This window comes from Manacus candei, unplaced genomic scaffold (assembly GCF_025592945.1).
Source record: "Manacus candei isolate 608988 ecotype Guabito, Panama unplaced genomic scaffold, ASM2559294v1 h1tg000033l, whole genome shotgun sequence".
Lineage (NCBI taxonomy): Eukaryota > Metazoa > Chordata > Aves > Passeriformes > Pipridae > Manacus > Manacus candei.
In genome coordinates this window covers 2,019,945-2,044,974 of record NW_026138081.1, presented here as the reverse complement: position 1 = coordinate 2,044,974, position 25,030 = coordinate 2,019,945, and the positions used below count along the sequence as shown (strand labels likewise).

Sequence of the window (25,030 nt, the reverse complement as noted above, 5' to 3'; positions counted from 1 at the left end):
ATCCCTTCCTTAAGCTCTGGAAGAGTTTTATGCCAGCATTTGCTGCTGTTTACTAAATAGTTACCATAATAATTGTAGGATATTATCAAATATTGATTTAACTGTGCACACAACTGTAGATATACTTTTCGCAGCTACTGAATTGCATATGTGAGTGCACGCACCCACCTGTGCATACTCGAAACTTGATTTATATCACAAACCAAAAGGCCAGATTCCCTCCGTGTGAACATCAAAGCTCCATCACTTTGCTGTGGAAAGAACTTCAAGAGGGGAAATAGATAAAATAAGAATAAAAAAAATACTTCTTATAAACTCAGTGACAGAATCAAAAGAATTTTAATTTCATTTCTGATTTTTATGCTCCTGTGTAACAGGCCATTGTAACTATTTTAAACCTAACAAAATATATGGTTAAAGGATTTGTACTTCAGTGTTAATAATGGCACTTAAGAAGCATGATGAGATAAGAAATCACAGTAAGATTCCAAATTACAATCCTGTAAATTCATAGCTAAAGCGTAACATATTCGTGTAACTTAATCGTGCACCAATGGCCAGTTAAATGACGATTTAATCCAATACCGCGCCTGAACGTCACTTTTCCCCCAGTAGATGGTGCACGAGTGCTGCTGTCATTTAACTTCTTTCCGCACTTTCAAGGGGAAATACTTAATTTTCACGGTAACCGAGGCTTTCAACAAGCGAGGGACTTAATATTCAGTGACGGTTTCCAAAGGCTCGGGTCTCCTCCAAGCAGCACAAAGCTCTGCTACTACATGGCTGACAAACTACAACTCTGACATTAAAAGCAAGAGGAAGAGTATGGATTGGGGAAGAAATTCCTCTCTTTCCAAGTGCTTAAGAAAGTATTTCAGAAGAGATAGGATAAATGTAACATGCCACCAAAAACAAAAGATACGCAGATGTAGCAGCCTTTTCTGGAATGGGTTTGCCATATGTCCACCTTCCACTACTTCTCTCCCAAATACAACAGTGGGTAAGATTCTTAACACCAGAAAAAAAGGTACACATGCAGGCTACTAACACCAACCCTTTTGTAATCTTGTAGCTTTGCATTCAGTTAGTTGCTCTCAAACCAGGCATGCAGGCTGACACTTCCAGCACAAGAACAAGTGAGCATACGTCCGTTCAGTAACTCTTTTTTAGATGAAGCAATTCTTCAAAGAGAAAAGCAAAAGGTGAAAACATTTTAGCAGCAAAGTGGTTAAATGCAAGGTAAAAATATTAATGCACACATTCAATAAAAATATTAAAGCATATATGTTTCATACAAAATACAGTACAGGACCAGGAGTTTCACTGTGTTGTATAGTGCTCAGAGGAAACTGTTAAACTAATTTCTTTCTGAAGTATATACATAATACGATTATATAGTATTTTTCTATACAGCCAGCAAGTTCTTTTCTTAGGTTGTTCATACCTCGCCACCTTGAATGAGGAACCCAGCATTCAGAAATTATAAATTCCTCTCATTCACTAGGAAAACATCACCTTTTTTTAAATGAAAGTTGTTTTTAAAGTTAACAGTCTATTCTAGGCAACCAAGTTTAGCTGAAAATGTGTGAAGCATGAAAACCAACCAGAGTAGCAGCTTTCAAATATATAAACAGTAAAAACCAAGATTGCTGCTACCGTATCATATTCTTGGACTTGAGTCATCCAGTCAACTCTTAATACAAAACTAGAAGCTCTTCTGTAACTTCTATAGTTATCAAGATATTTGTCTTCTTTTTCAATGTGAAATAATACTTTCAGATGATCTATATACACAAGGTGGCCAATTCAAGCTGTAATATAAATATAAATGTTTTCTTTCAAAAAGTATTTTACAGAGAGATAAAGTTATTTACATTTGCTCATTTTACTTCTGGGCTACAAAGGAAAATTAAGGGGACTGGTACAGGCAGAAAAAAATTACACAAAATATACTGAAAAAAATGCATAGAAGTGAGAAAAGTAAGTCATGTGCATCTTTTAAAATGACTCAATTAGGTCGTTTGTTTAATAACAAGGGTATACTGAGGAGAGTCTGTCCCACTCCAGCCAAGATGTCAAACAGGCACCTTCACTGATAAATTATGACTGTTTTTAGTGTTGTACGTCTTTAACAAGAAGTAACATGTTTGTTACTTCATAACAGAGCAAAACACGTAATGTTTTAAAAAAATTCTGTATGGGTTAATTAGTTAATTCTTACCTGAAAGTTAAAGACTTGGTAAGTCCAAAACCATAAGAAATATCATAGACAATATATCATCGTGCATACACACACATACACATGCTCTCTCACTCTCCACCACCACTCCCCCACCGCCGCCTTGAAAGTTCCCAATTAAGAAGTTCACTCAGTTTTGCCTAGGCTGTAATTTATTTCTCAAGCTAAGTCTTTTGTTGTTGTTTTTGAACAAAACACACAGTACTTTTGTTCTTGCCCATTCAAATTAGAAAAAGTTGTGGTTCAAAATAATGAGAACAATTTCACTTTTGTTATTAATCTTTTGTTTTAATCATAGTACTTGATAAACAGCTGAACAGGATCCTAGTTTAACAGAAGGATAAACAAGAACACTGATGACAATTTGTTACAACTGCCTTAATGTACCTTTTGCTTAATGAACATCTGAATATGCAAGAAAATATTTTTGGAGGACACCCCAAAAGAAAACAACTTGCTGGTTGAACAACAGAAAAACGTCCTTTTTGCTATTATGTTGAAATCAAAGTCATTTATATATAAAAATAAATGTTATGTTCTAACAAGAACATTTTAGACAATTACATCTGTGCTTAACAAAAAATATTGGTCACTTGAGACTAGAATAATTAATATTTTAAAGGTTTTTAGATTATCAGAATGTATGGATACAATTCAACACAAACTGTAGCTGAAGGGAACCAGGACTGAAAATATCAATTCGTCCATCTGGAATAAAAATGCAACTAAATTAACTAATTAAATATTTAAAATACTACCATGGAATGTGACAGTAGATATGGTCCATACCTACTATATCGGAGGGAAGGAAAGTTTAACATGTAATAATTCGTACCTTACACATTTAGTTAAATATAAACATTTGTTATTTATACATAAAGTCGCTTCCAAAAAACTATTAATAAGTGATTTAGTTGCACTTAAAATCAGTTTTATTTCTCATTTGCCAAGTATTAACTTTTCTTAATCTTAAATCAACTGTCACTAGTGCACTTTTAGTTAAAATTTCCCATCAGGTAAGTTTAATCCTTTTAAAAGAGCCCCCTCACCTAAACCATGAATGTACAAAGTGGCAAAAGTTAATCTCTTTTAGTATAATCATAGTTTATATACTCATTTTATAGCCAATAATAAGAACAGGCTTTCCTTTGCAAGATCTCCTTCACAACTCGCAACAAATGCCACGCACTCAAAGGAAATAGTTAGGCGTGGCTACCACTTGTAAAATGCCAAGGTCTGACAAGTCTTGTTGCTTCCTCCACATCAAGCATCTCTTATGTGAAAGAAGATTCCCTTCAGCTTGCCAAAAAGCTTCCACAAATCCAAGTTAGATGCTTCCTGGAAACAAAGATTTTTCAGCTCTGTTTGGCACAAGACTGATTCATCCCGCAGCTTTATGCTTTCCTCCACAGCACCCACACACCTCACCACAGTGATGGCATGCTCTCAAGGGGAGGTAGCAGCACATACATGGAGCAATAAAAGAGAGTGCCACCAGTGCTAACCAGCGTAAGCAGAACTTGTCATCACTAGTGTCACACGAGCAAGGATCAGAGAAATCTCCTTCAGAGTCTGACATGCAGTGATACAGCATGCTCTCTGCGCAAAGCATGCAACTAACTTGGTAGATACATCTTTTAATAGGATCTGGCGCATCTTGACATTTTCCTCTGCCATTATCTTCATGATTAAACCTTTCCTGGCAGTATATACAGCGGGAACGCTCACCATCCTCTTTTCTTCTTTTTGAGTTTTTAAATTTTGATGAGGAAGGCTGAGTTTTAAATACCACAGAACTCTTCGAGTCTTTCAGGGAATTCAACTTAGTTCCATCCCCACATGGGTATAAATAGTCAGATTTTTTACTGTCTGATTTAGAAAATGGTATATTTGAGTCTGCATCATCCCTCTCCAGGTCGTTCTTCCACATGTCAGGATGCCTGTAGTCTGCATAACGACGTATCAAAATGTCACGAGGGTTTATCCTAACAATTTCATCTTCGTCCTGAAAACTAACGTGTCTGATGGACTTCAGTGGGACCTGAAATGGCAAAGTAAGAGAAGTTTACTACAGTGAAGTCTCAAATTTACATCCACCTACAATGTAAAACTCAAATTAGAAAATTAAAAAACGACACTTTTTTTCCTTGCTGCTTGACAATAAAAAAATCCAGCTTATTTTCTCACTATCACAATTTACAAACTTCCCCACAGTAATGAGTCTTTTGCATGGTATTAGGTCCATGAGCTTTAGTATTCTTTCCTGACTTTTCAATACCTTGTAAGATCTTTGAACATTTTGCTATCCACACAAAACTTGATGCTGCTCTTTGAATTATGCTCAAAATTAGGGTGTTAACATCTTTCGGTGGAAACTAACTCCACAGATTAATTATGCCTTACGTGAACGTGCTGATTTCACGTCAGCGATGATCTGCTGCTTTAGGACTAACTCCCTGATACATTCACTTTTGTATTATCTAGGAGAAGCTTTCCTTTATTCCTGTCTTAAATTTTTGAACTCTCTCCATTTTATAACAAGAGTGCTCAATATTTGTTACTTATTCTCAAAGCTGCATTCTAAATGAGGATTTTATCATGTGAAGAATAATATTCAGTATGATGATCCATCAGCTTCTAAAGACATTTCCCCTTAGCCAATTACAGTACTTAAATTACTACAATTACAGTACTTAAATTCATTAGTTTAGGACACTAGCAAACACCTAAGTACTTCCTAAATTCTCAGCTTGTAATGAACTGACTATAATTCAAGACTTTAAAAAGCAGGTAAGAAGGAACGTGCTAAACATGCACAAAACAAACAGTAGAGAAATAAGAGAGAGTTCTTGTTCTGCCTTACAATGAGAGGGCATGGGGGCATAGGAAAGTTGTCAAAGGTGGCAAAATTCATAGAATCATCTGAACTGAAATACTGAAGACCTCAGATAAAAGTGTAAGATAGTGGACTGCCACTAAGTGTTACTGAAATCACATTACAAGTGACTTGCAAGAAAAGGTGCAAATAATGACAAGATAAAAATTTCGCATGTGTATCAAAGTAGCTCCTGAAAATAGCAGACAGTGCAAAGGTCTCAGTACGTCCCAGTATTCCTACCTTACAGATAGGCAATTATTTTCCTACACTGTAGGGCTATTATAATCAGAGACAGATTAAAAGTGGGCTTCAAGTCAAATTCCACCTTCTCCTTCTGTCAAGTGCACAGCCTGTAAACCACCTCACAGAAAGCACCAAAAAAATCTCCACTCCCTAACCTATTAGCCTTACAAAGTCTCCAGAATCGTGAATTATTTGGGAATGCATCTTTGGCACCAGTATGGTTGCTTTGGGAGCGTTTACCTTATTAATACTCAAATTAATGAGAATTAATGTGTCACCATTCCAAAGTCGAGGACAACAGTTGAACTGCATGTTCCTAATCTGTTGCAGTGTGTGACAGAAAACTACTGAAAATGATGTTAAAACACTTCTACTTTACTTCTACACTGAAGTCTGCATGTCCTGGTTTTGGGGTAGGAGACAGAGGAGGGAGAAGGGAAGGCAGCTGCGAAAGAGGAAGAAAGAACTTATTAAAATATGCCATCTTCTGATTATGTAAGAATATCTGTAGCCTGCTCTAACCATCACTTCCCTGCTCAACAATCCTTGTGTGATAACTACAGAACTGTAATTAGAGCTGCTTTGCCCTGAGACTCTCAACTGGAATATGCTAACAATAATAATGTTTTTTTTCCCGTGGCTCTAAGCCACATAGTTGGACTTCCACAAGGTCTCAAGGATATAAGAAGAAGAAAGGTTATATCCTATTTAGCTAACATTGCTTCTCTTCCATACTACCCCTGGCTCCTATACAAGCAGTCAGGCTTCCCCTTTGCTTATAAAAGCAGAGTTCTTCTCAACTCTACTCTGTTTTCAAACAAGAGGAAGAGTATTGTTTAGCGCCAATAAATAGCTATGGCTAATTGGCTTTCTTGAGCACTTTACAGCATAAATTTATTTAAGGGGAAAAGCAGCAAAAATGTCATTAGAGTCCCATGTGTTACAGGCATAAAGGATCATTACCCCACTGTCCACATAGAATATTACGCACACATTTAAGACATTAAATAAAACCCATTGTTTAAAGGAAAAAACCCTAAAACCTCAAACAAAAAAACCCACCCTCAACCTCCCATTCCCCAGACAGCTAATAGCCATTAAAGATCACTACAAATGCTAACAACTGTAAAATCTGACCTCTCCTCAGCCTTTGAAGGCTTTTTATTTGCTTGAGCAGAACACATCATATACACATAACTCATTTAATTTTTTCGAGTCCCCAGCCCAACACCTAAAAATATTTAAGAACTGACATGTTACAAACAAAACACCGCTACACGTTCTTTATACAACTGATGTTGAGAAGTATTTTTTTAAGAAAGAAAGTGGGAAATGCTGAAAAACAAGCAAACTGGAGAAATGTTGGAAAAGCTTTATTTAAATGAAGTGCTTACTCGTTGGGTGTTTAATGGGACCTACATGAACACATGAAAACTTAAGAACAATACACAATTCAAATTCAGTTAAGTACAAATACCAGCAAAATTCAATGAGAATAACAGACACAGTCCTCTAAACATTCAAAATTAAAACTCGGTATGCCATCTCTGTATGCCAGCTGAAGCAGGAAGGGAGTAGGAATATTACAGCAAACTGAAATTCTACAACAAATCTGATTATGAACATGATTAGCCAGATGGAAATTAGAGAGAAAATTTTTGTTGACACGCCTGAACCCACAAGTATTGCACCTTACTTGAAGGGATGCACCTCTAAACAAGGCACGGTCACTTGCTTGGTACTGTAGCCTTTGCTGTTTCTGCCCAAACAGATACACCTGTCTTTGCTGAGCTTGCAACTTCACAATATGAGGACACCAGCAGCTGAATCTATCATCGCAAACCACTAAATTTAAGTTAAACATGCATCCACGTATCAGAAGCTGAAAAGCTGAGGGACTTAAGTATTTTCTACTAATAGCCAAAGTACTACAGGTAAAGATCTGAATTGTCATTAATCACTTTAGTTTGAGCGCACACTTCTCAAGCTGTTCAACTTACGAGCACAGTAAGTGTGTTCAAACTTATTTACGTAAAATTGAAACAAAACAGGTAATTAGCTCAAGATTTGCTGTGCCACCTGGTCACATGCATGGAGTTTAGCTGAGACAGTGCAGCATGTGCATATACAGAATGTGAGGTTTTGTTGACTTGCCTATATTCTAAATGTGTGTACCACAAGACCATGCAAAAAGCATGGAATATCAGTTGCAGATGGTGACAAAATATGATAAGAATATTTTAAAGAATATCTACTTAAATTTTCATGGAATCTCTCATAACTGCAGTTTTCAATTGGAGCATTGTAATTTCAAAAAAATTACTATTTAATTTCTATTAGACAGACACAAACTACTCAGTATACCACAGCTTAAATTATCATTTACTCAGTAGCCAATTTTATACACGCTCTTAAAACAGGTATTTTAAGCTACTGCACTTTTCTTTACAACTCAATGAAGACTAACAGCACACACATCATTGGTTACTGTAGTTATTACGTTAGCTGCAATAACCTAATCACCTGTCCATTCTATTCTAAAAAATATTTACAATTCTATTTGCAAGTAAATAGGAAGAGGGAAAAATATGTACCTCTTGATGAACAGAACAAACAAAAATATGAGGTGGCTTACACAAAGAGATAACCAGAGCAGATCAATGATTAAAAATCAGAAGTTCAAAATTTTGAGCTCTTTACTTAGTTCTCCAGATGATACTGCTCACCTCTTTTGCCCAATAAAGCAGTTTAAGAGCAGCTGATACAAGACTTTAATACAATCCTATCTTTCTCTGCAAAAATGACTGAGAGTACTAAAAAGCTCTATTTCAAGGAACAGAAATATTTCTGACAAGTCTTTAAAACTACTTGAACTTGCATTCTACTTTGACTGCTGTTATTTACATATTCTAACAGCTTCCCATGTGTTTGCTTCTTGACATAAAAGCTTCCCAGGCTTCTAGACATAAGACCCTCAAATTAATTATTATCCAACTTACTGTTAAGTCTACTTCTACAGGCTACAAAAACTGTCAAATTCTTTGAGCTTTAGAAAAAAGAAAAATGTATAGTGCTAGAGGAAAAGCTGTACCAGTAGCTGAATACTTTTTATACATAACTGATACATTCTTTTCCTTTGTGAACCAAAATAGAGTATTTTAGTTTTAATAGGCAGTTAGAGAGGATAAGCAATGTTTCACTAAAAATATTTAGCAGAAGTGCACTACTTTGCAATCCATCCAAGAAATCAGTTTTAAAGACACTTTTCAGTATTTCTAATCAAAACATTATTAGTATACGTATAACCAAGATTGAGCTCATGGCCAAATAACATTTTCTGAAAAATTTTTAACAGCTTTTCAAGGCTGCAGATACTGAAGTCTGTAATACAAAAATTGAATTCAAAGAAAATAAAGATTTATTAATGTAGTCTGGTGCAATACAAACACAGGTAAATACCTTCACAAAGCTTTATCTCTGCCATAATAATGCTATAATATTTCAGCTGCAAAGCCTATATTGGTAATTTCAATAAGTTGAGAGTATAATACTACACACAGGGACTTAGAACAAAGTGATTTCTTGTCAGAAACTAAATACTGTGCCATTAATACAGCAAGCAAATAAGAACAGCTTCTTTTATTGGTATTCTTACCTGGTTAGGTTGGTTAGGAAAACAGGCTCTCCTGGTGTTGAAATCCTCAAATGCTGAAGGCCTTAAATTCGCACTGTTGTAGGTTTCACTGGTTACTACAGTTTCATGTTGAAAAAGGTGATCTTTCATTAATGAACCTGATGTATTTTCTTGAGCAGTCTAGAACACATAAGAACTCCCTTGAAATGATTTTGCATTTATACAAAAACCACACCAAACCCACCAAGTTCACATATAAATGTGTTAATATTCTATGTAATGTGTTAGAGGCATCTAAAAATAGAAGTATTTTTAAAGCACTTAGAAGTAGGCAAGTATTTTCTTTACTATGAGTCAGCCTTGGTAAATACAAAGTTTCATCTCTGCAGAGGGTACAACTGGGCACTTCAGATACACACCTTCCGAACTCAGTTGCCAAATCAGACTTCTTTAAGGAAGCAGAGATTAGCCCAGTCTCTGAGATTATGCTTTCTCTAACCACCCATGAGGCTGCCAGTATTTACAAAAATACAACTGGAGAAAAAAAAAACTTCTGAGACTAATAAGACAAAAGCTAGTCAGACCTTTTAATAAATTAAAAGCAAGATCAGTTGGAAAGGATCAGAAAGTCAGTTTTAACATACACTAATTAACAATATCTAATTACAGCAAGTGTGTATTAAACAACTAATGACTGACTTTTAAAGAAATTAAGGTTATATCAGGCAATTTGATACAAAAGTGAGACCATGTGGCAACATATCATTATATCTGCAGGACCTGTGCCATTTAGAATAAAGAAGAGGATGTATGTTTGCGTGGAATACTGGCTTGTGAGGTGATCCAGCTTCTGAAATGAATAGAAAAACAAACAGTCCTCATTCTTTAAGCTTAACTGACTGGGGTATACTTAGGATACAGCAGAACATTTTGATACTAATCCCATTGGGCTGCCAAAAATGTACTGTAGGATGTTTTGTTTGTATTGAGAGATGCTGTAAAGTTAACTGGCTGTCATCATCTGATAGCACTGAGAAAATTCTGGCATCATCCAACTTCCAGCAATGAGAATGTTTTAGCTTTATTACAAGGACTTGTATATATCAAGAAAACATTAAGAAGAGAAGAATAAAAACACTGCAGAAAACTACTGAGGCAGAGGCAAACTGAAAGTTTTGTCAGGTTCATTTATCAAAATACTTAAGGAACTTATTCTGGGATTACATTAGCACCTCATGTATGTAAAAGCCTAATGTATCAAGTTCTAAGACTATCTAGAGAAACTGGAAGTAGCGGGTCTGTAGCTGATTTTTAGGAGAAAGGAAATCATCACATCACTAAAAAATTTATGTATTGCTTAAAAGCACTGAGTGGAAAAACATTAAATTTAGTAATTAATTAATGATCAGCTTAATGAATACTAGAAAGCATACACCCCAAGAAAGATAATAGCTTACTCAATCAGGTTAAAGTTCCCATGAAATTTTGAAGACAGGCAAAACTTCAGAAAGAAGTACTTTTTGCAGATCCTTGAGTGTGACAACAACACTAAGCAACTGACCCTGTTATTGTCAAAATTCAATATTCTGGTCAAACACTCTCGAGAAAGGAGTATTAAAGAAATGTTGAAATGACTGGCAGTTAGACTTCATAGATGTACATTTATTTTAGGAGCAAAAAGCATCAAATATTAGTGCAATATCAAACATCTTCCTAGCAGAAGGCATTCCTGCAGGTATATTGCCCAACGACAAAAAGCTTCCAAACAGTGGTTCAATCCACAGAAGAGCTGCATTCAAAACAAGGAAGAAATGCCTACAACTATTTTTGGTTTGAACAACGTTAAAAGTTATTACAAACATTTCAGCTAACAGCTAGAAGCCATTTTATAGAAACCACAGTGATAAGCACCCTGTTTCCCCCTTGCTCCCCTCCCCCTGCTATTATAAATTTGAATGGTCTAGGGAGAATGGAGCAAGCTGCAAAAACTACTACTCCTTCCCAGGGAAAAAAGATACTACCCGCAAGCCAGTCTTTATCCCTGGGTGAGATTTGCAACAGCCTGCATTATTTCCTGTCCCTGCAGGTGACTGACACCTTTTTTCTTCAGCAGTAAACTACCTACACTACAGAGCAAAAAGGACACGTATGCGCTCGCAGTCAAGGAAGGCTTCATCTAATGAAGGACACAGGCAACAATCATCTATTTCAGTGCTAACTAACAGTGCCAGACAATGATGTATGAAAAACAAACCGTACTCTTAAAGCAAACCTTTGTGCCCTACACGCAGCAATTATCAAAGAATGCTTTTAGAAAATTCCAAAATGAACATCACAATTCAAGCTAATTGACTTCAAGGACAAATTTCGGGGTGGCAGGAGACAGAGAAAGGCACCTGATCTTTTGCAAGGCAAGAACTCATAAGACAGCCTTTTCGAAAGCACAATGCTCAGCTTACCAACCTAGATACTACAGGTAAGTGGACACAGCTGAACTTCTGATATTTATGAAAACCAAAAAGCAATCAGGTCAATTATGATCTTTTTTAGCCAATAAATATTCACTATGCAGAACAACAGAAATGCCAGATGAAAATCATGAATTCTGTGGTTTTAATTAAACTGTAGTTTAGATACAGTCAAACCACGTTTATTCGTATCCAGAAAGCTTTTCATTGAACACTTCCTACTCCAATCTGATGTTTTATGATAAGGTCATAAACACCTGAAACCCCACATTTATAATGGAAATACTGACAATCTGAAGTAGGAGGCCCTAGAAAACAAAAAGGCTTTTGTATTGAAAATCCATTTAAGTAAAAAGCAAACATATAAAGTTTTCCACAAGAACTAAGCTTGTTATATTAAATATACAGAATATCACACACAAACACAGAAGCACATATTCCCCTTTTCTACTGTCCAAAGCAATTACACCGCCCACATTTGATATCCTTTAACCACAGCCTGCAGAGTACACTACTGGCATAGGTTATTCAGTATCATCTGTAAAGTAACCTACGCCAGTTTTTAATGCACAACGGAAATCTGGTTTGCTCCCAGCTGCTGGTATAATAATTACTGTCCTATGGTTGCTAAGAGATACTCTGATTTTTTTTCCAAGACTACTAAAACATTTCTGTGCGCACAGGCAAAAGGATGCTGGGTAAAGCAATAAAATGACTCCAGCTGTAGCTCTCCAGCAGAATTCAAAGCCAGATGACAGCTGTAGAGAAAATGAAAACCAGACTTCTTCAAATTTTCTCTCCTTACTTCTCCCAGTTTGCCAGAGTTAAGTCCGGGAGAGAATTCAACATTGTTCTGCAAACATTGTTAAAAATGTTCTGCTTTAAGTAAGTTTAATGATTACACAGAAGGATGGATGAGAGACCACATTTCCGTTGCATCCCAGTTCTTGCATTTACTTCCCATGAGGCCTGAAAATCTGCTGTTTGATGCTAACCAACACAAGAATGTTTAAATGTTTTTTCCTTAATTTTTCAATTGTGACTAGATGATACAGGTTTCAAAAACATCTGAATAACTTCCTTCTGCTTTAGCTATTTCTAAGACTGATGGAGCAGTATATTTGGCAAAGAAACTACTATTTTCAGGTATGTGTTTCTGACATGGAGTGAAATATGAACTAGATTACTCCGAATATTTTGTACAGTTTGAAGTAAAAAATAAGACATTTGACAAGCTTCTTTCTTCAAAGGCTGTTTTACCTGAATATATACAGCACACTAGATGCAAAGAGGTTGTTAGGGTGAGGAAGAAAAAATATAATTCCTCCTGTTTCTAGAATACAACTCCAACAGAAAAACTTAATAAACCCAAATATTTTAGCACAGTATATGATTAGATTTATTTTAAATTGATAATGTGAATTAGTATTACTTTTAGTTCTAGGAATTGGGCCTAGTCAATTTATTAACTGCACTAAATATTGCTAATCTTTACTGATTTACCATGTAGTACTGTCTTCTCCATAAAAACAAGGGTAAATTATTTCACATTTCCTCATAGGTCATAATTTATTTTAGAAAAATAATACTTAATACAAAAATAACAAGTTCTTCAAACCTTTTGTTACAGACAAAATAAATTGAGTGGTCACTAAATAATGCAGTTATGAAAAGGTCTCTAAATAGTGTATTTACAAAGAGGCATATGAACTGTTAATGTCCTTCCTGACTGCACCAAAACCACTTATGATGTAAGTTGCAGGCCTTTTCCAGCTTTGTATTAGCAAAAAGCCCAACTTACTTACTTCTGAAAGAACAAGCCAAACTTTTTCTTCTGCTTATAATTTATCAGTCTACAGTTTTCTTCTGCCAGTACTAAGAAACTGAAAAGCATAAGTGATCCATTTCTTACTACTTCAAAACTGTTAAAATGTGCTGGTAGCCTATAAATAACACCAGTATGGCTGAATCAACAAAACCTGAAAGAAATTAAGACTCAACTGCTCTATTTTTCAGTTCTCAAAAGCAAGACTTATGCACTTCAGGATCCAAAACCCACATAAAAATAATTTTAAATGCATGAGTTCTAGATTTCATTGATTAGATTTATTCTAAGAAAAAAAAAATTCTGATTTTTATGGCTTTTTTCTTCAGTTAAGCTATATGAGTTTTAGAGCAAGAAGTTTATATTTGGTAGAGGAAAAGAATACAAGCCAATATTTTAACAAACAAGCAAACTGACTTAAACAAGATGCTCATCTACTACATTCAAAATGCATCATTTTATACCAAAACCATCCAAATTTCCTACCCAAACAAATTCCCAGTGTATATTTCCACGTAAGTATATATACATTTGCAGGCTCAATTTACCAACATTTCACAAAGTCAGATACCTCTTCATTATCTCATTTGTATATTTCTATTTGAGATTAATCTGGTAAGACTAAGGTTTATTTGATGATATAAGCAATTTACATCTAATAGGTTAACTAAACAACTAATAATAATCGTAATAATTTAAGCAACCATTAGAAACAAGTATGAAAACCTTTGATTGTATTCTTTTAATACTGAGACTAACATTATTTGTGAACTCAGAACAGTTAAAGAAACTATAATGAAGCTATGTCTTCTTAAAATGATAAATTTGATCTTCAGTAAAAAGAGTGCTTTCTCTGTTTGATTTTATTTACAAAATGTAAATAAAACCCAAAAAAATCTAGTAACCCAAGATACAACATAGGAAGCCAAATGCTAGCCTAGAAAGCACAAGAATTCAGTTTTTGGATCTGCATTTAAGAGATGAACATACAACCTTTGGACAATCACTGTTTCTGCTTGCTACTTCTATAAAATGTAATAATAATTATTACAAGGAGGCACTGAGGTTTCACAACACTATCACTGAGAAGATCAGTTTTGATCTTACTTGGGTCATTTTATTTGCTCTCTGTAGCACCAAATAAAATAACTTAAGAAGCATGTTTAGCTTTCTTCATCACTGGTCATCTTCATTACAAAAAAATCAAAAACAATGGTAATAAAATTTATGTACAAACTACATACTATATTCATACTTCAAATATACACTAAATACAGGATTCCTGCTGACTAGAACAGTATAGGCAAAACTGCCCTTATATTCTACCCACACTCTAAAATGCCCTTGCATAGATACACTCCAAAATTTACTCAAAAATACTATTAGAGACTTGGTAAAAGAGCTTATAAAACAGCAAAACAAAAAATCATTAGGTCTTTTAAACTACATAGAGGCAAGAAGTGGGGGAGTGGAAGTCAACATGACTCTTCAAATACACAGTCATTATCTTTAAAGAAAAATGCACCAGTTAAAAAACCCCGGGGTATTGAGTTTCATTTACAACAGTATCAATCATGGAAGGGGAAGGAATTAATAATGTGAGGGAGAATGTACACTATTTGGTATTTCAAAGGTATTCTTGGTGACTAGACCTGGTGCCTGTAACTAAAATGCAGCTTTTCTACAATGACATTCATAACCCTGCAGTTACAGCTTCGTTACTGATACATAAACCTGCTAAAGCAGGGTGTGTTCAGTCTTCCTTGCACTTTTTTTCCCCCTCTCTTCTGGTATTGTTATTGACAGGCAATGCTAGTATCACTTATTTTACTTTGGTAGGTAGAGATATGGTAAGAGATACTGGCTACCTTTTTTGCCTTTTGAAAGCAAGCAATTCTTGCCACTTATCCATGGCACAAATCCCCAAATGTAATGTGTGAAATTACATTTTATATCTAGAATGTAAAAGATGGTTCTACCAAATAAAAGATAGTTTGTACAACATACGATTGTTTGTACCTGTAATATATATATTGTGTATATATATACATACACGTTTTATAAAGAATGTTTTTAAAATATATGTGTTTATTTTAAAAAATATATATAAAGTAAAACCTATATTTAGATACGTAAATAGGTGATGCATTTATATTCACGTGTATATCGAATAGTTGTTGTAAATACACTTTTCTCCACTTTCCCAACAACAAACTTTGTAACTCTAAGGGACCACAGATATTTGCTTCAATTTTGGCATCCTTATATAGAAATATAATAACTAGGCAGCAAAATCAAGAGGCAATTCATTTGTTCTAATCTCATTAGGCCTGAAGAAATTGTTCAATAATTAATCCTTGCAACAAAGCATGTTTAAGCAAGTCTTTTAAGAGCTGATTAAGGACTGAATTAACTTTGGCACACATTTCCTCCATCCTGTAAAAATCTCATTCCTTTTTTAAATCTGAAATATCTAATATTTATAGCAATTTTACTTTCAAGTGCCTTAAAATAAAGCACTGCAAATAAAGAACAACAGGTGGTTGCATAGCCAACACTCACACAAAGAAATAAAGTTCTTCTATCATAAAACGGAAAGAAATCAGGAGATTTCTGCATTGCCACTGCATTGCAGTATCCTTTCTAAATACTTGACTCTCAGTCTACTATTGTAATTTCATTCTTACCCATATTTTCTAAGTCTGCTGCTAATTTTTTTGATTTTGTGTTGCAGAGATTCTACACTCGATCTATCTACACTGATAAAGAATTTATGCTGGCATATATGACAAAACTATTTCCCTCAAGAAACCACTTAGGAATACTATCAATTTTCTGAATAGCCACTAAGACCCCTGAATCAACTTGTTTCTTTATCAGCTTCATATTAATTTAAATATTTGCACTCTGAAAACTGAGTATGTGTGTGAATAAAGGCAAGGCTTTCCCTAAAAATGTAAATAAGAAGGAAGAGATAACAAGCATACATAGACAGGAGGAGGATTTACTCACTTATATTACAGCTTTTTACTCTGTGTGTGTGTATACATATATCTACCTCTATATCTATATATAGATATTCGTAATATTTGTTTATCCTGGCTTTTTAATTAAATGGATTCTTGGATATTACCAGGCAGTGCTACCCACCAATGTCACGGTACTTATGGTATATGATATGGTATTTGTGTCAAGCACTATAACTCTGAAGCATGGTTGGACATAAATTTTTACCTCTTAAGCCATTATGACCTATAGAAATTAGTCAACTGAATTAGTCAAATTCAATAGTGCAAATAAGGATCCATAAAAACTTGAATCTCAACAAGTGATTATCTTCAGTGTGTTTTTAAAAACTGTGTGAACTTCAGCCCTTGTCTGGACTAGATTCTCTTATCTCAACATCTTTTTAACTCTAACCATCCAATGAAGTGTCTTATCACTGCAGAGTGAAATCTAAGAAAACAAATAGGATATGCAAGTAAAAAGATTCTTGATTCCTCTCTTTTTTCCATAAGAATATTTCAAGTTCCAATAAATTTAAAGAGGACAGACCTGAACAGACATTCTGAACTTAAAAATTAAACTCAAGATGACTAATCATCCTATTGATTAAATAATGCCTACTTTGTTTAGGATAGACAATACTGTAAATCTTGTAGATAACTGTTCAGGAATTTATTTAATTTAACTGAATTTTGCTATTGCTCTTATTTTACTTATTCTCACTAATGAGAACAAAATCTGTTCAGTATATTTCTAAAAAAAAAAAATGCACAATTCATTTAAAAATTTACTCACTTGAAAGCAGTCTTCTGCCACTTCAACATCATTTTGGGAGGGTGGATAACCTACACAGAAAGAAGAAAAAAAAACAAAGTAGACAAGGTTATTTTCTTTCTATTTACAGCTTACTGCTTCCAGTAGTCCATACATCTTTCAATATCCAGCTATGATGATATAAACATTCTTGTTTACCTTTTAAAACCTATTAACCAGTGTATTTCAAGTTGATTTAAGTAAGCATCATTCATTTCTACATTCTATATTTTATATACTGAGTATTCCTACCCACACTGCTCTCTCCTGTTCACACCCTTCCTGTGAAAGTATTTTCAAAGTGTCATCAGCAGTCAGAAGCAAGGGAGTATGTTCCTTTTAATGTAGCATTTTGAAAATTAAAAGCAGATACATTTGGTTGGCACAAATGCACACTGTGCTGTATTTTGCTATAAATCAGCAGAAATTGGAACTGTAACACCCTAAGAGAGAAAATTACTCTTGTGTTCTCTAATTATCTTGATATCAACACAATTCAAAAGAAGTCATTCTACAATGTCAAAAAGCATTTTCCTTCAGAAGTATGTTTCTCCCTTTGTTAATAGGACAAGTTAAATCCCTAACATTACTTTTTACAAGCCTGAAAGAGATGTTCTTTCAATTCAAGACACCTGTTCTCTTCCCTCCCTCTCACAACGCAGCAATACATTTATCGTATTTTCAGCTCAGAATCTAGGCTTGATGATGACATCAGTGAAGCTCTGGAAGCAGTTAGCCATATTACTATCTGAGCAAATTCTTCTACTGTTCCATAAATACCTGTCCTCAGAACTACACTGTCAGCTGTTAGTAAACAAACAACACTATTAACTGAAAGTACGTGCAGATAAAGAGAGAATTCAACAGGTTGCAAATCATTCAACTTCATAGCTTATCCCCTAAGAACAAAACAGCTGTAAAAAGCTTCTGAGATTAAGATCCAAGTGAGACAATATAACAGTGTAGCTTCCTTCACTTCTTCATGTCTAAAAGAATGAGGCAATGCTATATTATGTAAGGATATTTCAGGAAATTACCTTATTAGTGTCTCTAAAACAATTTAAGACACTTGGATGAATGGTACTTTAGAAATACCAGAAGTGCTATTAAAAACTGTTAATACTATAGATCAATCCATGTTCTTAAATACTGTCAGCACTGATGTTACATAAAGTGCTTTGACGTTTCATTTAGTAAACACTCAATATCTCTCTGCCCCACCAAGACCTTCACCTGAAATATGTACCTTGAGAAATATCCTCTACTGCTCTCCGAATACCTCTATCAAATGCTCTTGCATCAGCAGGACTCTGAAATGTGAGGCCAAACTTTTTGTCATCAATCTTCCAGTGGTAAAAAGTAGGAGTAACTTTGTTGTAAACGAGGTCTTTCTTTAGTGTGCATTCCAAGACCACCTTCCAAAGAGAACAGAAGGAAAAGGTATCAGTAACCAATATATCTGAGAACAAAAGGTAGTCATACATCATAAGAGCAGATAGAAATCTCTCTTTAAATTTCTTCCTGTTAGAAGGATGTAATTTAAACTTAATTTCCTTCATGGCCAAATTATTCACTATCAGTTGCTGATAAGGTGGTAGGGATTAAAACCACTATTCGTATACTAAGTCAATCTTTGCATTTGAAAATCTCACCAATAAAAGTATATCATACCTGCAACAAGCACTTCTGTCGGTACAAACTTGGTAGATATTCAGCAAATTAAATAGGTCACATCTCCTAAAAAACATTACTGTGCTGATACCAAATTTTACTGTATCACTGGGAATTTTATTTATATACTTATTCTATAAAATTTTTGAGCACTAGACTAATTTCATGCTGTTTTCAGGCCACATCAGATTTCTCCTACTAGAAAGGCTACTAGACAAGTGAAAATAAAACAAGACAATTGTTTTAAAAACTGTAACTAATAAAATCTAAATCTTCATGAATGTATTACTGCCTGCACCTAGACAATAATACATTTATGGCTCATGTTCAACTATAACAAAAATAGTAACTATGAATAATGAACAGATTTATTTGGCTACAAAATCTTTAAAGGTATACATGCACATTCAGTTATGAAGCAAAGTCAGTCTTCACACAGAATCATAGAATGGTTTGGGTTGGAAGGTACCTCAAATATCACTTAGTTCCAATTTCTCTGGACAACCTATTCCAGTGCCTCACCACCCTCACAGTAAAGAATTTTTTCCTAATATCTAATCTAAATCTACCCTCTTTCCATTAGAAGCCATTCCCCCTTGTTGATGCTCTTGTAAATAGTCTCTCTCCATCTTCCTTGTAGTCTTCCTTTGTGTATCAAAAGGCCTCATCATTTCCCCACTTTAAGTAGTCTGGTTTTAAAAATATATTTGCCTATTTACTTTACTGGCAAAAATTATTTTAAGCAACACTGTTACACTCTGAGTGTTTCTTGATTTTAAAAAATCAAATGTGAACAATAAAGTACGGAGAGAGATGTGCTGATCTGCTCTTGTAGCGCTAGGTATAATAAAGCTTGCAAAAAGACAACCTATCTCTGTATTACTATTTGATGCTGAAAACCTACACTGACAGATGAATGAGAAATTTTAGTATTCAATCATTTCAACATTAATGTACTTTCAGAACTTTAATGTTTAGTTTTGTTACATATGCAGCTTTTTGAGAAAAAATACAAAATTCCTCACAGGACGTGGTAAAATTAATTTAATTATAAATATAACTGAGAAAAAACCCCTCACATTTAAAAAAAATATGTCTGTACTTAGGTTATTCTTACATATTCCTTATGTTCCTCCTCTCCTTTCATATCTAATTATTACATAGACAAATAGGGTTTTCTTTTGCTCTTTATTATTTATTCTCCCTAGACCACACCAGTAATCATTGACTGCTGACTTTTACCTGTCTCTAGAAGGTCTTTCTGAACATATAAACTCTTTCAGCATTAAAAAAATTTTTGTTACTCCACTTGGAATTCCCTAAATGGTCAACAATATGTAGGTAAAACTGCCTATAAGAAAACATAAAAAGGAATCTAACTATTTGCTGTAGGTGTGTAGGAAAAGGTGCTGCAGAAAGAAAAATGTCATGCTGCAGTTCTACGGTGTGTTAAATGATCGTTCTTTGTTCCTTTGGATGATCTCAAACTTGCTTCTTCCTTAAAGGAGGATTTAAAAATGAAGATTGCTCATATCAGTGCCTTTTCTAGGTCTGTGAACTTTTTTGTGGGATGTCTAATACATTAACACCAACTGCTTTCATGCTACATTTTGTGTGTACTTTCATCCAAAACATCAACAAAAAGTACTGGAAGCCTGATTTTACAGCACCTCAATGAACATCTGGTCCCAAAGGAATTACTCTAGATTACTTTATCCTGAAAATTTTACCACTAGAGATAAATAACTGGATTAAAATTTTACTGAGTAGAAGTTATGATTTCCAAAGATACCCAAACCAAACCAGAAAACCCCCAAACTGACTCCCTCCAACCCAAAAAGCAACACTGGTACCACACACCCCCCATCTCCAGCCCCCACAACACTTTATATGACAAGATATCATTAACAAAACAAGCAAACATCCTATCCAACATTAATTGTTTTCAACTTAAGGAAATAACAAATTTGATGGGATAATGTGGGGAATAGGGTCTGGAAAAAAACAGACCTTTGCAGAGAACAGAGTAACTCATTACAGGAGTGAGCTGTAACTCCAAAAACTGCCATTTCAACTGCCGTGACAGGTAGCAGCCAATCAGATGCTGCGGTCACAGTTTTTACCTTATAATGTATGTTTGTCTGTTGTTCTGCTGCTGTTGGGTTATAAAAGGGGCTACGACCCAAATAAACTTGTCTCAGCTTCACCCCTGAGTCCATGCCTCAATACACCACAAAATGGCACCCAATGTGAGGCATGAAAGAAAGTAGCTGTTTCTCTGGTGGTGTAGCTCAGCTGAACACAAGAAAAAAGCGCTGAAAGGAAGCAACGAAAAAGAGCTCTTAATTATCTTAAGCTGGATGATAAGGTAAGCAGCTGAGAATGAAATGGGAACTCCTTTAATTAAACAGCAAGAAGCTGTATTGCAAGCCCTTGCTGAAATCGTTAAACAATATGGGAAAACAGTGAAGGAAAAAAGTTTAGAACATCTCTTGTTCTGGACATTGAAAGCCAATCCCATGTTAAATAACAAACTTTGGGCAACCTCTTTATTAACAACATGGAGAGTAGCTTTTAAGACTCTGAAAGCTCATGCCAGCTCCGGAGAGGAGCTGCAGAAGCAGAAGGAGCAGTGGAAGCCTGGAAAGGAGCATTAGGCAAGCATGGCATTGCAAATTGCAACAATAATGGCTGCCTTCTGCCAGAATTCTGTGCAGAGCAGCAGCTCACCATCACCAACACGATCTTTCAGCAGAAAAATAGTCTGAAGACAACCTGGATGCATCCTAGATCCAAGCATTGTCACCTCATCGATTATGTCTTGGTGCGACAGAGATGTTTGCGATGTTCATCATACCCAAGTGATGCCTAGTGCAGAATGCCAAACAGACCATCGACTTGTGTGCTGTAAACTTAACTTCAACCTTAAGTTGAAACCCAAAAGGGGTGGTATTCCAAGAAGGAGACTCCAGGTTAACGGTCTTCAATCAGCTACAAGGAGAGACAGCTTTCAGGCAAACCTTCAAATTAGGCTCGAAGATCATTCCATAGATTCCTCTCCTGAAACACTTTGGCAATACATTCAAATAGCATCCTGCAGTCCTCTGAAGAATCCTTAGGGTTCTCCTTCAAGAAGAACAAGGACTGGTTTGATGAAAACAATCAAGAGATCCAGGAATAGTTGAAGAAGAAGAGAACTGCTCACCAAGCACACCTTGCACTGCCATCCTGCCATGTAAGAAAAGCAGCCTTTTGTCTAGCATGCAGCAAGCTCCAACAGAAACTTTGTGACATCCAGAACAAGTGGTAGATCAATCTAGCTGAAAAAACTCAATTATGCACAGATACAGGTGATCACAGAGGATTCTATGAGGCCTTGAAAACAGCATACGGGCCTACATACCAGGTCCAAAGCCCCCTACTCAGCGCATATGGTCAGGTGCTTCGCACACATAAAATCTCCATTCTGAATCGCTGGTCTGAACACTTTCAGACTCTTTTCAGTACTAGCCATGTAATGCAAGACTCAGCAATTCAGTGCATTACACAGCAACCGGTGAAGAATGAATTGGACATTGTCCCTACTATGGGAGAAACTCTTAAGGCCATACAGCAGGTGAAAACTGGCAAGGTAGCTGGAGTTGATCGAATTCCACCTTAAGTCTGGAAACATGGGGGCCTTGCACTCCATGCTAAATTTCACGAGTTTGTGGTGCGCTGTTGGGAACTAGGTGAACTACCATCAGACCTACGTGATGCAGTCATCATCACCTTGTATAAGAAGAAAGGAGTTAAATCAGACTGTTCAAATTACCGTGGTATTACTCTGCTCTCCATTGCTGGCAAAATCCTGGCAAGAATACTTTTGAACAGACTAATACCCGCTATAGCAGAAGAACTTCTACCTGAAAGCCAATGTGGTTTCAGAGCCAACAGAAGTACCACAGACATGGTATTTGTTCTCAGACAACTGCAAGAGAAGTGCAGGGAACAGAACAAAGGTCTCTACGTAACCTTTGTTGATCTCACCAAGGCTTTCAAAACTGTGAGCAGAAAAGGTCTATGGCAGATTTTGGAATGTTTAGGATGTCCCCCCAAGTTCCTTAAAATGATCATCTTACTTCATGAGGATCAGCGTGGCCAAGTCACTTACGGTAACGCGTTAATTACCAGATTGCTTCACTTTTAGGTATCTCTAACAGGCACACCGTGACCAGCAAAACAAAGAAAACCCAACAACACCCCCCCAGCCCAACTCTGCTTCCAAAAAAAAAAAAAAAAAAAAAAGGGGGAGGGGGAAGGAAAAGAAGCAAGCAAGCAGCTAACCGCAGCGAAGCAGAGGTAACCTTGCAGGTTTTAACAACTACTTCAAGTCTTTCTTTAAATAAGTGATGTTGTCTTATAATGTAAACCAATTCGAGAGTATTTGTAGCAGTTTTTCAAAAACAATTACAAGTTTTCCTTAGTGATGCCTAATTGCTTTGAGAACAGGGAATGTATGTATTATCTCCAACCTATAGAAATGTTATAATTTGCAATTAGTCAAACTTTAATGATAAATATTAAGATCTACTTCTTCCTTGTTGTTTATTAACAAATTCACAGTTTTGTTCTTTATTATTAATTTAGAAATCTCCACACACAGAAGGCACTCAAAAGGCGAATATTCCTCAGGGGGGATATTCGGGGCTGAACCCCCACACAGGTTCCCAAAGTTATCACAGCTGGAATAGATAACTTTGGTCCCCAAGATGAAAGACTCTTGGGTCAACCACTCACTCATATACCCCATGGCCTTAAGCTATATAAGGGGTATACACAGTGGAACAGTCTCCTGACACAACCAAGGTCTAGCCTAGTTGATCAGGATGCGTCAGTAACCAGGGCTGAGGCTGCCCTAACTGGCTCGGTTTGAGCACCCACACATGCTCGGATTGGAAGCCTCCCTAACAGGCTTGGGTAGAGTCACCCAAACAAACTCAAGTAAAATTTAATTTGGAGATTTCTCTTTTTATAATAGGAACATAAATTTTAAAGGTTACCTGATTTCCCAAGTTCAATAAAAATCGTCTTACTCACTTTCTCATTTTTATATCAATTTTTACCCCAGGTTTAACTAAAAAACCTTCATTGTTAAATCCCATGAAAATTACAAATGTTGTCTTTATTATAAATAAGAAGGGGTGAGATGCTGGGGTTTAGAAGTTGTTAACTCACTTGTCTACCATTGGTTTCTGTGTTGCCATAGTTATTAAACTGTCTCCTTTGCACTGGCTAGCCAAATGGCCAATCCCATCCTTGGCCCAGCAGCCCTTATAAGCTGCGGGAAATTTGAATAAAGTCTCTTCTTCACTGCTGGATTCCCTGTGCGGTCTCTGTCTCCTGGCTTAAGTACCTCCGCCGCCTGTCCCTGCCACGAGGGACGGGTGGCGGGGGGGGTGATTCCAGCCCTGAAAACCTTCACAGAGCGGGTGGCAGAAACCCCTCCAACTGCAACACTTAAAATTATCATCTTACTTCATGAGGATCAGCGCGGCCAAGTCAGATATGGCAACACATTTTCTGAGCCCTTTCTAATAACCAGTGGTGTGAAACAAGGCTGTGTTCTTGCCCCAACCCTATTCACAATCTTTTTCAGCATGATGCTCTCCAAAGGGTCATGGCAGACCTCGATGAAGAAGATGGTATTTACATTCAATATCGTACCGATGGAAACCTATTCAACCTAAGACGACTGAAGGCCCAGACTAAGAGCTTAAATCATCTTGTCTGGGAGCTGCTTTATGCTGATGACGCCGCCCTGTCGCCCACACAGAAGCAGCTCTGCAGTGTTTAACATCCTGCTTTGCAGACGCTGCTGAGCTTTTTGGGCTGGAAGTCAGCTTAAAGAAGAAAGAAGTTTTCTATCAGCCTGCACCTCAGGAAGTCTTCTGTCATCCCCATATCACCACTGGCAAATCAGAGCTCAAATCAGTCCAGCAGTTTAATTACCTAGGTACCCTCATCTCCTTGGATGGTAAGATTGATGGAGAGATAGACAACAGGTTAGCAAAGGCATATAGACCTTTCGGAAAACTCCATAAAAGAGTTTGGTGAAATAAACACTTGAAGAAAAGTACAAAGATCAGTGTTTACAGAGCCATAGTGCTGTCTACTCTCCTATACAAATCTGAATCATGGGTCATCTACCGCCACCACCTGCGTCTCCTAGAACGCTTCTATCAACGCTGCCTCCGTACAATCCTAAACATCC

The 25,030-nt window shown here is 36.1% G+C and overlaps 1 protein-coding gene across 4 annotated transcripts in view; it reads right to left on the bottom strand.

The window, feature by feature from the left end:
- Nucleotides 1–25,030, bottom strand: part of SPRED1 (sprouty related EVH1 domain containing 1) — a 98,133-nt gene that overhangs the window by 26,227 nt on the left and 46,876 nt on the right. For 2 of the 4 annotated variants that reach the window (XM_051791809.1, XM_051791811.1), the window contains exons 3-7: nucleotides 18,353–18,521; nucleotides 17,089–17,138; nucleotides 9,016–9,174; nucleotides 3,861–4,280; nucleotides 169–263 (exon numbers count right to left, since the gene is read on the bottom strand). In XM_051791809.1, the coding sequence (XP_051647769.1) occupies nucleotides 169–263; nucleotides 3,861–4,280; nucleotides 9,016–9,174; nucleotides 17,089–17,138; nucleotides 18,353–18,521 (893 nt within the window). Of the gene's footprint in view, nucleotides 1–137; nucleotides 4,281–9,015; nucleotides 9,175–17,088; nucleotides 17,139–18,352; nucleotides 18,522–25,030 lie in introns of those variants that run through there. The other 2 variants (XM_051791812.1, XM_051791810.1) reach the window with 2 other exon arrangements.